At 39.4% G+C, this 15,594-nt stretch overlaps 2 protein-coding genes across 2 annotated transcripts; one reads left to right on the forward strand and one right to left on the reverse strand.

Annotated features, from left to right (window-relative positions):
• Positions 1-3,030: 3,030 nt before the first annotated feature.
• LOC139298080 (exocyst complex component 3) lies at positions 3,031-8,965 on the reverse strand. Its single transcript, XM_070920916.1, has 11 exons — positions 8,800-8,965; positions 6,834-7,287; positions 6,273-6,390; positions 5,869-5,973; positions 5,672-5,772; positions 5,378-5,479; positions 5,045-5,171; positions 4,804-4,908; positions 4,432-4,587; positions 4,202-4,323; positions 3,031-3,997 (listed from the first exon to the last, which is right to left on the reverse strand). Exons 1-11 carry the CDS (start codon positions 8,897-8,899, stop codon positions 3,856-3,858), a joined length of 1,632 nt encoding a protein of 543 aa, XP_070777017.1. The 5' UTR covers positions 8,900-8,965; the 3' UTR covers positions 3,031-3,855.
• A 3,148-nt stretch (positions 8,966-12,113) lies between these two features.
• LOC139298195 (protein FAM216A) lies at positions 12,114-15,169 on the forward strand. The gene is made up of 7 exons (XM_070921106.1): positions 12,114-12,184; positions 12,318-12,346; positions 13,591-13,727; positions 13,868-13,994; positions 14,258-14,429; positions 14,597-14,676; positions 14,891-15,169. The coding sequence occupies exons 1-7, from the start codon at positions 12,114-12,116 to the stop codon at positions 14,998-15,000; spliced, it is 726 nt and encodes a 241-aa protein (XP_070777207.1). The 3' UTR covers positions 15,001-15,169.
• Positions 15,170-15,594: the final 425 nt, after the last annotated feature.

Consider the following 15,594-nt stretch of genomic DNA (forward strand, 5'->3'; position numbering starts at 1 on the left):
TGTAAGTTAAGTTTATTAATAAATTTGGTGAAACCTTTGATTTGACAGTGATTTCTTAAAAGTCTTGAGCACTACATAACATACGCTCACTCTAAATATAACATGCTCACGTTAAAGCACAAAATATTATTGACACACCGGACATGAATCAGCATAAACAATATTTTGGACAATGTGGGTCGGTGAGTTACAAGTGAACAAGACACAACTAGCAGCTGTACTTCGGTACAATGGTGCTTTGGGCTAAATGCTAACATCAGCATGCTAACAATGACAATGCTAACATGCAGATTTTAAGAAGGTATGGCGTGTTAGCATGTTTACATTTGTTAATTAGCACTAAACACAAAGTGAATGTTATTGGTTTTTCAGTTATTTGGGCATAAACCAAAGTATTGGACACATTTTGACCAGATGATGGCACTAGATGAAAAGTTAAGGGATCACCAAAGTTCATTTCAGTCCATCCTGAGGGGGACATGAACGTTTGTACCAAATTTAATTTCACTTAAAACCAAAGGTCAACAGGAAAATGTTGTCATGTAATGTCTCCTGAGGGGAATATGACCAAATTTTATAGTAATCCATCCAATATTTTTTTTGATATTTTAGTCTGGATCAAAGTGGTGGACCCACAGACCGGCATTACCATCCCGAGAGCCACTAGCTTGGCCAAAAACTTCCCACATGGAGGTCAGAGATCAGGGATTGTAATGAATCCGATTCTGCGTTGACACTTTCCCATCAGGGGAGTATTAAAACCACTGATCCTCCTATTCAAAGACTCAACAACATCACAAGCAGCCAAATCCTGAACAATCCCAGGAAATCATTGACCCTCTCATGTGGAAATAGAGGCCGTACTCGCTGAGCCGAGGCGTTTTCCAGTTTATTATTCCTGAGTTATTGCTGTTCCTCAAAGCAGGGGAAGGATATGAGTCTGCACAGGGTGCCGCTGCACGTTACTGTCAGCGTGTAGTGTTTTGTTTATAGTCTGTCTGTGTTTACTGGTGTAAGAGGAAGGATGTGCTCAGGAAGACGAGGATCACAGCTACAAGTTTTCTTTGGAAAGTGGAACGGAGTGAAGGAAGATACGCTCATTAAAGCCTTTGGCGGGAAACTGTACTGGGAATATTCAGGCTGACCAGTAACTGGAAGCTGCTTAAGAGGAAATCCACAGTGCTTTCCTGCCGTGAGCTACTGGTTCAAAGATGGCAGCCAAGGTGTCTCTGAGCAAACCCCTGAATCACCGGGTTTATCAGCCTGTGATTCAGCGGTTTGCTAGTATTATTATCAGTGTTGAGTCTTTACTAGATTGTGAAAAGCTGAAATTAAATAAAAGCGTTTTTTTTTTCTCAACAATTATTTGCCATGTTAGTGGTACGGCTCTACGGTTGTCAGTCTGTCTGTCAGTCGGTCCACCACTTTGGTCCAGACTGAAATATCTCAACAGCTACTGGTTTTTCTGTTGTACAGACATTCATGTTCCCAAGACGATGAATCCTACTGACTTTGGTGATCCCCTGACTTTTAAGCTCCACCATGTGGTTGACATTCGTGGTTTAGAGTGAAACATCTCAAAAAACTATTGGATTAATAGCCATGAAATGTGATTCACACACATATGTCGCCCTTCAGAGGTAATTTGAATAGTTTCGGTGTTCCCTTGACTTTGACTCACACGCCAAATTTTTAATTTGTCCAAATCTCTGGTTTATGACCAGAAGAAGACTAATAACATTCTCATCGGCCTGTGCTAATTAGCCATGTTAGCATAACATAATACCTGCTTAAAAAATCAGCATGTTAGTGTTGTTATTGTTAGCATGCTGACATTAGCATTTAGCTGAAGGAACTACTGTACAACTACAGCCTCACAGAGCTGCTAGCATGGCTGTAGACTCTTGTTCACTATAACTTCTAATGATTTCCCAAATATTGTTTGTACTGCTTAATATCTGGTTCCGTTACGTTCCGTTGTCTTTTACAGCACTGCATGTTTATGTATTTTGCTCATGAACTCATGATTTTGGCTTGTGACCCCTAAAAACAAAGCCAAGTGTACTTGTGGGTCCTCTTTGCAGGTTATATGGCCTTTGTGTGGTCATGAGTTGTGAGCAGTTTATTATTATTTTTAGGCCAGAAGGAGTAAAAGTATCCAGTATTTCATCAGACAAAAACACAAATTTGAGAAAAAAAATAATTTCGTGTAACATAATTCCTATTCCTATTCCTTTAATCATCTTGTGGCCCCTCACATTTATCTTGGGACCCATCGAGAGGCCTCATCCCCCAGATTGAGAACCACTGTTCTGGGATCTGTTTTGTGTCGAGGGAGCCAGTCAGTGGGGTCAGTGTTGCGGAGCATTTCTCATCAAGTCCCATTTTGGTAAAGTGACATTAGTCTCCATCTAGTGGTGGTACAATGAAGCCAAAATCAGATGTTTGAATCATGCTGAAGTTTATTTATTACATTGCTAGAAGAAAAAGAAAAGTGCTTTTTGTGTCCCTGCAACCCAATCTATAATATATATGCATAATGACATAATCACCATAGAAGAATACAGTATATAACATTAAGAAAATACAAAAACATTGAGGCAGAAAAATCGACGATCTACTGGGATTAAAGAGGGAATTAAAACCAGTGAACCAACACAGTACACAAACAGTACCCTCTGTAGTTTCAGTGGAATGCATCATTGAAAAATTTAGCATGTAGAATGATTTTTCACCCCGATCGCATTTATCGATCTCAGATGAGAAGACATATAAATCATAAAGTTCACAGCACAACTCCTGAAGAAGCTAAAAAGTTTCAAGTTTGAACAGAATCTGTAGTTCAAGTATAATTCAGACGTGTTTAAGTAAGTAAAACAGAAGAAACTTTTGCTGCTTTTGACAGTAAAGTTTGATATTATATGTTTGTTTGTAGGCCAGTGAATACTGGTATGTATTAATATAAAAAATTAAATTAATAAACTTAATAAATAATACAAAATAATCATAATCAATACAGACAGTGCGTCATTATGAGTGCAGTTATGAGTGTATTTTTTTTACTTTTTTTGTACCTACAGTACACAAAGCAAAAGAAGGTACGTACTCTAAAAGTAAACAAAAAACTGAGGATTTGAAACAAAAGAAAAGAGAAGTTTTGTAACTGTATAACAGAACAAAGAAGAGGACCTTTCCCTTTAATTCAACCCCTTAACATAGTTTGTTCTTGTCTTTTGATTGTCAGAGCTTAACAAAAAACATCTTGCCTTTTATGAAGTTCAGCTAAAATATCACATACAGGTCTTTTGCACTAAACCAAATATTACCGTTAACGGTGTGCAATCACCCTGACACATCATCTAATATTCTCTAAACTATAATCTGCCTAAATATTTAAAAACGTACATACGTAAAAAACTTTAACAACCTATAAAACCAAAGTATATTTTGTTTTTTTTTTACATACATTTTTCTGGTTTTAAAGCTGAAGAGACAAAAAAAGAACCCTACCGATGCATAGATTAGCATATTAGCAATCCCGCCGCTTTGTGAAGCGTGTTGATCTTTGTCATTTTACAAAGTTTCTGTTTGCTTAAAAATTAGAAATTTTGGCAAACAATATGAAACAAAATCCAGTTAACCTTTTCTGAAATGAGAACAACACTAACTTATAAACCCCTCTGTAACGTGTCTCTTTAGCTACATCTCTGCCTTTAGATCAGACTGAAGAAGCGACATCAGTAACGGAGTTTTAACAGGATTCAGATGATCTGAACAGTGTCTCAAACGTTTTGGACAATCAGCTCTGTCCTCTTTGCTTGTTGCCGTTGATCCTTCGTAGATCAGCTCCAGGCTTCAACAGCAGGGAAGACAGGAGTACCAGGAAACAGGTCTGGGTCTGGGTTGGTCCCCCGGGAGGGCGTCCAGGACCTCCCTGACCTGCCATCCAGAAAGACCCTTCCATTGCAGAAGGGCAGGCAGGAGCTCCAGGTCCACACTGCAGTTAAGGACAAGACACCAGGAAGAGTTAGTAAGAAGCAGTTCCTCTAATTCCTCTGGTTTAAAAGAACAGATTTTAAGTCTTTGGGTGTTTCTGATTACAGGGCAGTCCTTCTAAACATACACAGACAGCCAAAACAAAACAGCTGGAAAACTGGACTACTGGACACAGATGTGCCTAAGAAACATCAGAATGATTTACCTCCATGTGAGACTTTCCTTCTGCATGCCTGCAACTACGACCTTCACCGCCTCTGTGTCTCTGCACTCCAGCAGCTCTGTGGTTTTCAGCAGCATGTGGTTCCACTTTTGGACATCAGGGGCCTGATACAACACGACACATACAGGTCAGGAATTACGTTGAGGACAGATTTTGAAGACATAAGACAAGCGGTCTGTTTCCAACGAGTAACACCAGAATGTGGATCTCACCAGGTCTGAGATGGCGTACTGAAGTATGTCAGCATCTTCGGCGACTGTTTGCCCGACGTCAGCACTCCAGCGCTTCCTCAGACTGCTCTGGCTGCTTCGGACAAGATGTTTGAGGTAAATGTGAACGATGAGCTCGTATGCTTCATCCATCACTCTCTGAGAGACACAAAGACACAAAGACACAGACACCGTTTGGTTTTTGTCCAGAAGAACAACAACAGCACCCAAAGCAACACAAAAATATCTAGACACAAACATCTGGAAGAAAAGGCTGCGATGAGTACTTAAATATAGATACATCAAAAAGAAATCGTGGAAAAGGACTTTCCCCCTTTACTGTAGGAAATGTTAAAGCTCAGACTTCTAACGTACCTTTTGTATATCCTGACACCACCGCAGCTTTGGGAAATGCTCCTTTACTGTGTTGATCAGGGAGAATTGCTTGTTCCCCCTTTTGAAGTAACTCTTGAGGCAGCTCTGTGAGACAGAGATTATGATTTAACAAAACATTAAAACTTGTTATTTTGAAATGTGTAACTTTCGTGCTCAATAGAAATATATGCATAAACGTCAGAAAGAAAACAGTATATTTGTTATTAAGTTGAACAGCTACCTCTGCAATGTCAGCGACAATCTCCTTCAGAAGTTTCAAAGTAAAAGCCTCCATGTTTACAAGCGTCTCCACAGTTTGCTGGTGAAGGGATCTTGTGATGTCGTTACCTTTGGTCTGGATATACTGCCTGAGAGGAAACATCATCGTATTTATTTTCTCACAGTACTTTGCCTTTTAGCTATGTACTGTACATCCTGTGGTGATTCGTATGTTTTAACTGCATTCATACATACATTGGCTGTTTGTTTTTATTAATATGGCTTAAGGAATAGTAACAGGTTTTAGTTCATATTTGATTAGTTCTATAAGAGAGAAAAGTGCTCAAATACTCACTTGAGTTCTTTACAAGTTTTCAAAGTCTTGAAGAAGTGTATCGTTTCTGGTTTGTCCATTTTGGCTTTTTTTCCAAGAACCTCAGTCTGCTCAGCGGCGTACCTACAAACCAAAGACAAAGCAACATACTGAGTTTAATTGGTGATCTTCATGTTCATTTCATTACAAGGGCAAAATCAAGGTCTCAGATCTTCATGATGAAATTTCGAAATAATCGTTGTGTTTTTATGTAGAGTCTGGTTGGAAATCTGTGTAGATAGATAATTCATCCCTGAGGTGGACGCGGACACTCACCTCTGCAGAAACCTCAGCAGCTCTTGGAAACAAACCTCCCGGACGAGATCAGACAGTTTTGAGCTTATTTTCTGTGCTTCTTTCGGCATGGCCTCAATGCACTTAAAGAGAAACAAAAAAAATAAACAATATTATTATAAATTATTATACAACAAGTATAAGATAAAGACAAATAAATTAAGAAAAGTACTAAGTACCTGAATAATGTCCACATAAAGTCTCATGCAAGCTTCCTCATGATCACAACTTTCTTGGCTTCTCTCGATCTGCAGGATTTTCTCCAAGAACCCTCTGACTTCTTTCTGTGGACAAAAAGAGACACAGAAATACCTCAGAAGCATATATGGTTTTCCTCAGAGCAGTAACCTGGACTCAGCTGACAGGTGTTTCTATTATATTGTCCACCCCATTTATGTCAGTGGCTATTTAGGCTTGGTTTTTAGGTCTGTTTTGTAGTTACTGCAATTTTTTTTTTCAGGCAAATAGTTATCAATAATCCCTTCTGGTAAACCCGGACTAATTCTGACTAATTCTCTCTTGCATGAAATACTGATTCCTGAAGCATAAACAGCCCTAACAATGTAAGATTTAATATTCTTACCTGCACACTTTGAAGCAGTTTGTCCTTTGCTTTTCTTGTCCATTCTGTCAACAGCAGGAGGTCGGCATTTTTTATGGGATCTGTTTCTTGAAGTTCAGGGTGACCAAGCAGCTCCTGACTGGGAAAGTACCACAAATACCAACATCAGAAGCGAGCAGCAGCATGTTTCACTCCTGTGTCTAATGGCTGACTATTCAAAAATAATAACAGTTATTCAGAATACAAAAGGACGATTGTAAAAATGTAAGAATGTTTACATGCATATGTTTAGATGTAGATAAATATGAAGCTACAGCCAGCAGGTGATTAGCTTAGCTTAGCACAAAGACTGGAAACAGGGGGAAACAGCTAGCCTGGCTCTGTCCAATAATAACAAAATACCTCACATCTACCAGCACCTCTAAAGCTCTCTAATTAAAACGTTATATCTTGTTTGTTTAATCCAAAAGTCCAAAACAACAATTGACAACACTTCCTTAACTTCCTGGAGTCAGCCAAGACATAGTAAACACAATCCAACATAATAGGATGTTATGTTATTACAAACGCAGAGATAGATACCTCAGATATGTATGTAGGACCCAATTCATCAGCACAAAGGAATTCTGGGAGGAGCTGATGTTCTGGAGTAGATCGTCGAGGTGATCAAATGTCTGACGATGGTAGCAATCAATCAGATCTCCCATCAACCCTCGAGCTGTCAACAGGGGATCCAGCTTCACAAGCTCTTTGTGCACAGTTTCCTGCACGTTTGACAGGTGCTCCTGAAGGTTCTGGTCCAGATCTGCCGGTGGCTTTGGGAAGTGCTGGGCCACAGATCTTTGTATCAGGTTCTGTGACTTGAACTCAGGCCGCATTGAGCAACAAGATCCATCCTCAGAGGTGTTGGCATCGGGGAGAAGACCTAGAAGTTCAGCTAGTTCCTGTGTGATCTCTTCTTCAGTCTGTTCCTTGTGGGTGTTGTAGCGGTTCTGAGCCGAGGGGTTGTTGTACCCGGTATATGCCTGGTCGTAACCTACGAAAAAAAGTTATATTTTAAGTTTAGTTTTCAGTTCACTCAATCCTTATGAGTGTTAAATAGCAATAGCAATAATGTTTTATTTTCTAATTGGTCTTGTCCACATCACCAAGCAGTTTTTATGACAGAATTTCTAGCCATGCTAACGGGATGCCTCTGTGGATGGTAAATAAATAAATAAAGCATCACAGTAATCATGTTGTTACTGTTTTAGTTGTTCAGGTTTTTTTGACTTTGTTTTCTCTCTTTCCTCTTGTGTTTTGACCATTTTAGCATGCTAACTTTAGCTTTTAGCTCAAAGTACCACTGTGCCTAAGTACAGCCTCACAGAGCTGCTAGCATGGCTCGACTCTTATTATAGTCTTTCTCTTCTAATTCTTATAATAAAGCATCACAGTAATCATGTTGTTACTGTTTTAGTTGTTCAGGTTTTTTTGACTTTGTTTTCTCTCTTTCCTCTTGTGTTTTAACCATTTTAGCATGCTAACTTTAGCTTTTAGCTCAAAGTACCACTGTGCCTAAGTACAGCCTCACAGAGCTGCTAGCATGGCTCGACTCTTATTATAGTCTTTCTCTTCTAATTCTTATAATAAAGCATCACAGTAATCATGTTGTTACTGTTTTAGTTGTTCAGGTTTTTTTGACTTTGTTTTCTCTCTTTCCTCTTGTGTTTTGACCATTTTAGCATGCTAACTTTAGCTTTTAGCTCAAAGTACTGCTGTGCCTAATAGGAGCTCTATGTTGCCCAAAACAAGCAAAGGGTTAGCACACACAGCATAAATAGGCATTTCTATTTCATATTTACCACTCTTGACTTTTACCGTACTTGTTCTCTTTTCTCTGACTTTGCACCACAACACCAAGGCAAGTTGCTTGTATGTGAAAACCTACTCTGGTTCATCGGGTTCTTGGCTGTCAAGCGTGGTTTTACGCTCAGTTGTTGTGTCAAAGCAGACTAACAGGTTTGTTTTATGGAAGGACGAGGGAATCAAATCAAATCAAATGACACGAACAAGCTACACGACTGGCACACGCTGGAAGAAAAGTGACGACCTGCGTCAGCCTGCTGTCACACATTCACATTCCTCAGGTTGTTTGTTTAGGAACACAGGACTCTCCATCATGCATGATATTAACACCAGAGGCCGTGCCACTGTTTGATCTAGTCTGAACTGGTCTGAACTGGACTGCAGTATCACAGTTTTCCTAATATTACTCCAATAGTTTGAACAATCCAGTGTTGTTTTTATGGCTTTTGTTATTAACTCAGTTTTCAAAGGTCCTGCACTGAACATTTCACACACACATGAGAAAATAGGTTTTACAATTATATCTAACCAACTTGGATTGATTGTGTTAAAATAAAGATTTAAACTAACAAGACAGACGATAGTAGGTGAGGATAACACTGATAGTCCAAATAAAAAATAGCTCACTAGTACATATAAACCACGCAAATAAAGCCCACTGATAATAACAATAATAATAATAATAACAGCAGGCACTCACCATCTTGTATGTCGTTGTTGTTGCTCTCTATTAAACATCTCTTGCTGCCGTTCCTCTGAGGTTTACCTCTTCCTCCAAAAGGCCACTTTTTGTTCATCATTCTTAGTTTGAATGGGTTCACACAGATTGTGGTTTCACTCTGAAGTAGTGCACGCTCCTACTGAGGGCTATTTATGTGAGAGTCAGCAGCTCTGTGATCCCTTATGAATAGCAGGCAAAGGGTTTTCCCATAACATCATCAACAGCACTGTACTTTCGTTTTCCTTTAGAAGTCCGGCTGGTAAAGTGAAAGCTGTTGCATCATGTTGAGAAGAGCCACAGTAACAACACAATTATTAAAACTACAACTGCTACCACTACTATGGCTTATAATAATAATAATAATAATATAATGAATGATGGCTGCCGCAGTGTCAGAGTGCTGGTATTGTGCATGCTGGCTCACTGTTACTGGCCGTTCTCTGACACCAGTGGATGCAGCTGGTTGTTCCTTGATCCTGCCTTGTGACAGGCTACATCATTAGCATCTTTTAAATCTCTTCTTAAAACCTTCCTTTGTAGGAAAGCGTTTGTGAATATTAAATACATGATTCTGTGTTCCTACTCTTGCCATTTTACAGTTTTAACTTGATTTTATTCCTCAGTGTTTTATGCTGTTTGATGCTTCTGTTGTTTTTATTGTGTTTGGTTTTTATCTGCTGGTTTTTTCTGCAACCAAGAAAAGTGCTATACAAATAAAGTGTATTATCATTATTATTATTATTATTATTATTATTATTACTGGGACACTTGCACAGAACAGAGCCATCGTTAATGTTATTAGTAACACCTGTGATTAAGGAAAGCAATAGCTGCCTGGAATCTAAAGATCTTTCATTTCTGCCACAGTCTTGCGTCTCACACGTGTCTCAGGGAACAGTTTCTATTTTCAATACAGTTGTCTATACAGGCTACTTAACGGCTCGAGTTTCCCTCCTACTTTACACAGTTGTGAGCGTGAGTCCATTTGCTTCCATTTGACTCTCACAATTAAAGTGATCACGTATTCTCTGAGCTGACCAGTGCTGCGCCTGAAGGCATCCTGACGGAGGACTGAAGCTGCTGCTGTCCTGCTGCTTTCGTTATGAGGTCACTGCAGGCAGAGTGTCAGATTCTGTTATGAGCTTTTTCCTTTGCCATTACAGTAAGGGCACCTTAATGCTGTTCTAATCAATACTTTTATATTAACCTGACTTTGTAGTCCCACTCAGCTCTACGTAGCATTTTAGCATCTTTCAGTTTATTGTTTTTCTTTTACAACCACAGCTTTACTGTTACTCTCATCAGCGTTGTTATCGGCTGTTTTCAACAAACAAGCTGTAAACCCACTTCACGCTACCTGCTCAGCACCAAACAGGCACAGTTAGAGGCTCGCTGGTGAACATAATGGAGCAATTAGCAGCTAGAAAACCTTGGTGGAGACCAAAACACAGCTAAAAGGGGAGCTGAATAGCAATTCTCTGTTTCAAACAAAACAATCCAGAGATTACAACAAGGGCAAAAAGATCAGATCATATAACTCCAGTCCTCCAAAACCTTCGTTGGTTACCTGTTTTGTTTTGTTTTTTGTCAGAATATAGTTCAAAATCTTCCTTTTGGTTTACAAAGCACTTGCTGGTCTGGCTCCACAGCACATCTCAGACATGCTCTCAGTTTACAATCCCAGCAGATCTCTACGGTCACAAGGTGGAAATCTCCTCCATGTTCCTGGAGCAAGTATAATATATCAGTGCTGTGTTTACATCTTGTTGTGTTGCCCACAAGGGAAGAAAAATAAATGTTAAATACAATAAATGTTTCATCATTCTTTGTTTGCTGGTACAAGGAGGAAACACGCAGGTAAGTGAGCGGGCGTGATTGTTTACCTACGCCTTCAGGCATCTGTCTAATATTAGATATGCACAGAACAGGCGTGCCATGGTTCTCAGTCATAAGTGGAAAGTTGTTTGCAAGTGGAAAAACCTTCAGTTGTGTGTGTAAAATACTTTCGCTGTTGTGAAAATGTCACAACGTTTAATATCCAAAACAAATTCAAATGTGAAACGTATATATTGACAGTTTGGTGTTTCATTGAACATGAGTCCGTCTCCACGACTGAGTAACATTTGATTTGTTTAGATCATTTACTGCATCATCAATCATGTCGACCATGTTCCTTGACGTATATCATGTTGATTTCTTTACAGTGTATGCTGGATTCATCTCAGTGCACAGTGTGTGGGGTTTGTCTGGGTGTGTCCGATGCTGAAAAGAAAATTCCCCTTCATGGAAAGAATTCTGGGAAAGAAAGCCATTAGGAATTCATTGGGGATATTCCCACACCCTCCACACGGAGAGCACGGGGGTTATCCATTATCCAACTGTTCGTGTAGAAGAGCTGGATGTTCCTTTAAATCCCAAAAGACACAGTGAATTAGAAAGAAGTTAAATAAGTGTGATTGTTCGAACATCAGAGGGTGAAGCTGAAATGCCACTTCACCACCGGCTGGTGAGTTCAAATGAGCTTTTATGTGGTTGCAGTGGTATTTTGTTTCTTTCCCCCCACGTGTTTTACAGGAGCCTTGAATGTAATCCAGATCAGAGTCCAGTTTCAACAGAGCTTTTTGTTTGAATATCGCTGTTGTATATCTCTAATCAGGAGCTGAGTGATGAAGAGATATAAAACACAAGATGAAGATATCGATATGTAGAAATCATATTATAAAAATCTAAATACTATAGATGCAGATGAATATAGCAAGTTGTGACATAAGAATATGATAATAACAAGACTAACGAGTTTACAGCCATGCTAGCATGTACTCAGGTGCAGTGGTTCTTTGAGCTAAATGCTAACATGCTCACAATGGTGAATAAGCACAGCTGGGGCCGATGGTAATGTCATTGGATTTGCAAGTATTTGATCATAAATTAAAGTAAATAAATGAATAAAAATGTACCTGACAAAACATTTATTCATTCTTTCATTTTTCATACCTGCACTTTCCTGTTTGGGGATAAAGGCATAAAAGTCTTATTGACTGTTTCATCCAGGACATTTTCCTGCTCACTTTAACTTCAAATGTTTGTTATTTTCCCCTGTTTGTTTCAGCTAGCTGGAGCTTTGTGGGAAAGGACACACCCACTGGCCTTTAAGGTCCTTAGAAAGACACCCTCCTTGCTTTAATTATCTGGACTGACCTCAGTGTGCACGGATATGTCTTAAACAGGAGCTAAGCTGGCTGCTGCTGCTCGTCCAGAGGACACTCGACTGTGTCTTTGTGCGGCTTCCCAACATGAAAAAACAGGTGACATTTGCAGAAAGTCGGACGGTCCACAGGCTCCATCAGATTGAGGCTTTGCCAAGGTAAATTAATGATTTAATAATAGTTTGAGGATAATAGCACCTGTAATGAAATCCAGTTAATTCACATATGTCAGTATTATATATTTCTAACCAGTGAGTTTGCGATGATGCTGATGAAACCTTTATGTTGCAGGGGTACTGGGATGAATGAATCAAACATGGGTAAGTTTAAATCCTATAAAAATACAGGTTGTATTAAAAATAAACAGGTCAGCATTAAAGAAAGTGCAAGCAGAAATAAGAGGAAACACAAATAACGACCTCTGAGTCACCTCTTTATTCAGCATATTGAATCCACCATATTCTGACTATTTCACCATCTTCCCTTGGGTCAAATTTCAGATTTGATCTTCTTGTTAAATAAACAAAACATGTCTAGTATCCTGTCTGCTTTGAAACCCAATAGGCAGGGTTTTTATTGGGGACACTGCAGTGTGAGGAGAGACGTGGAAACCAGGTGAAATCCTAGACCTGAACCTGACCTGGGTCACGCCTGATCGGTTACACTCGTGCTGTTTTCTAATTAGAAGCAGTTTAACTAAGCTCACATACAAGCCTTCGGTTTTGGCTCACGTGTACAAAAATACACAAAACACTTGGACAGCTTTAAAAGCCTAATATCACCTCTTTCTTTCAAAAGAAATGAAATAAAAAAAGGTTTGGTACAGAGTTGACATACTGAGCCCAAACTGACTGAATGACAATTGATAGGTTTACACTCAAAAAAGTCTCAGCGAGACAACAAGGCACTCAAAGCAACAACAGTACAATGTTAGTACTTGTTTTTAAGAGTAAACTGGAGTTAGCTGGGAATTAATTATACAGCAGCTATTACAGGATGGGAAAGTACCATTTAGCTCTCAGACATACATGTATAGATACATACATCATGTTATCTAGCTAACATGTTAGCTAGCTAGCAAGCTCTGATTTCTTTTCAGTGGACGTTTAAGTCACATGCGTCATGTCCAACGTCATTTATTCATGATGTCTGTTTCTGTTGGACTATTGGACAGATTTTTTATTGCAGAAATTAAAAATATAAAAACCCACGGCTGGAAACATGCATACTGTCATACATAAAGGTCCCAGTATGCTTCAAACAAACTGCTTGTTGGACTGTCAGATATTGGTGGTATTTGACCATTTTTGTAACTTTCTCAAACAGACAATTACGCCCATTTTATGCAGCAAACAGCCAGTGTGATGTGTGAGAGTAGGCAGGGTTTGAATTGTTCTCTCCCTTTTAATTCTTCACTCAACTACCTCTGTCACTGTTAGTGGACAAACAAGTGAAACATCATGAATGCCAACATACTGAGACCTTCAGTTCCTGATATCCTGCCTCTCAGCAAACACACTCAACCGGTCACTGAGGCACAAATCTGTTTTCTCTCTGGTAACAGCATTAAAAGATGCAAGCGCAACCTTCAGTAATGGTTTGAAAATCAACAGACCACCAGCTGCAAGATGTGAGCCACAAGTCCGACACGAAACGGCCGTACAAATCCCCAAAACCATGACCGCAGCCCCGTTTCTGAAGGTAAAAACTGCAAGTTCAACTACCTTTGACTTCATGTTAGAACTTCTACAACTGATGTAAGTAACAGTAATACACAGTAAATGGATCAGTGTCTGGGTGTGAATCCCAGCAGTGAAACCTGACCTCTGTCTGCCTCTCAGCACACAGCGCTAACACCAGCTCAGAAGGAGTATCTGTACACCATTGCAGCTTCCTACAGCACCGCACACGTGCGTAACCTCATCACCCAACACTACATGAACGTGCTGCACAGGTGTATACGAGCAGGTGAGAAAAGAACAAACAGACGAGGTGTGTCCAAGCCTCGTTTAGCCTTTCTGACAGCTTGACCTATAAAGCAATACGTGGGCTAACAAGTATACCTCTCAGATTATGTTTTACCATATAAACCAGAAGGCGTCCTATAATTCTGTAGTACTGGTTCCCACTATAAAACTGTAGTCTATTAAAATGACTATAGACTATAAACCTTGACTAACCCTAAATAAACAAAAGTGTTAACACCATGTTTATCGTGACTCTGTTCGTAGGCTACAACCCTGAAAGAGACGACGTTGTTGTGACTCCTGTTTCCTCACCGGGGACTGACGAGAGCGATAAACATAAAGTTCCTTCTAGGGCAAAACACAAGGAGAAGATGAACACTAGTGCAAGGAATCCTGGGAAATCCTTTCTTCCAAAACTCCCAAACAGGCAAGCCAGGTGGGGCACGCATCTTCAACAGATGTTTACGCACAAAAACATGATTTAAAGGAGATTATGAAGACGTATTTTCAAGGCGATTACACAATCACAAATTAAATGTTGAATGTGCCATGAAAAGTACTTGTGAGCACATGTAACACTCCACTGTTTCATTAACATCACAGGCTTTCCACCTCATCAGTATCACAACAAAGAACGATGAAGAAAAGTACAACAACATCACCCACACTGAGAAGAAAAAGACGTAAGTCTGCGAAATGTTACTCATTGTTACGCTTCAAACGTGGTAATTTAAATTTTGTAGACAAGCTTCTGTAAAATCTGTTTATAATACCTTGTATATCTATCTTATTGTACCAGACATTTTAGGGCGCATCTAATCGAATAGATATAATTCGTTTATGGATATAAAACCATTCATAAGTCACGTCCAGCTGGTTACATGTTTTTGTTTCCAGGAGCCAGGATCAAGCTGTTGGAGGAGGAGGAAGAGGAGGAGGAAGGACTGGATGACTCTCTGAGTGAATGTTTGAGTTCACTCTCGACAGGAGAATGGGATGATTTATGACTTTTCTATTGAAAGTTTGAGTTTGTCACAATAACATTTTGTGTTGTTATAACCTGATAAAAATGGTGAGCTTCAGCTGAGGCCAACAAACCTCTTGGCTACGGTCATGGACAAATCACTTGTGAAATTAAAATACAGAAAACAGAGCAAACACGCATTTTGGTAAGACTTCAGCTTTAAATGTGTTTAGTTGATTGCTCAGTTTGCAGTGTTTTTGTTGTTAAACCTGCACCGGGTCATTCTGTAGTTTGGTGCCCCCCAGTGGCAGCAAGAGGTCTTTTCTCTTCATTTCCAGGAAGTCACGTGTTCAGAGAGTATTAGTGAAGGATTTACTCAGGTATTGTACTTAAGTACAATTCTGGGGTATTTGTACTTTATTTGAGTATTTCCATTTTCTGCTACTTTATACTTAGTGTACTTTTTACTCCATTAATTTACCATTATTGTCAATTTCATCTCTACATGAAGGTCTAAATGTTCCTTCAAATACTTCTGTACAATGCCAGCAATATAATTATGGTGGGGGAATACCATATGCCTTACTTAAAAAAAATGTTTGTCATATCCAAGAATAATGCCTCTAAAGTAAAGCAG

Source organism: Enoplosus armatus, chromosome 15 (genome assembly GCF_043641665.1).
Source record: "Enoplosus armatus isolate fEnoArm2 chromosome 15, fEnoArm2.hap1, whole genome shotgun sequence".
Classification (NCBI taxonomy): Eukaryota; Metazoa; Chordata; class Actinopteri; order Centrarchiformes; family Enoplosidae; genus Enoplosus; species Enoplosus armatus.

Bases quoted from the DNA above. Each gene is read 5' to 3' on its own strand.
- LOC139298195 (XM_070921106.1), top strand. From the start codon at position 12,114: ATGAAAAAACAGGTGACATTTGCAGAAAGTCGGACGGTCCACAGGCTC. The intron at 12,347-13,590 runs GTAAGTTTAAAT...CTCTGGTAACAG, and splicing joins GATGAATGAATCAAACATGG to CATTAAAAGATGCAAGCGCA. The intron at 13,995-14,257 runs GTGAGAAAAGAA...CTCTGTTCGTAG, and splicing joins GCACAGGTGTATACGAGCAG to GCTACAACCCTGAAAGAGAC.
- LOC139298080 (XM_070920916.1), bottom strand. From the start codon at position 8,899: ATGATGAACAAAAAGTGGCCTTTTGGAGGAAGAGGTAAACCTCAGAGG. The intron at 5,974-6,272 runs GTAAGAATATTA...TTTTGTCCACAG, and splicing joins AACTGCTTCAAAGTGTGCAG to AAAGAAGTCAGAGGGTTCTT. The intron at 4,324-4,431 runs GTGAGATCCACA...GTGTTGTATCAG, and splicing joins AGTACGCCATCTCAGACCTG to GCCCCTGATGTCCAAAAGTG.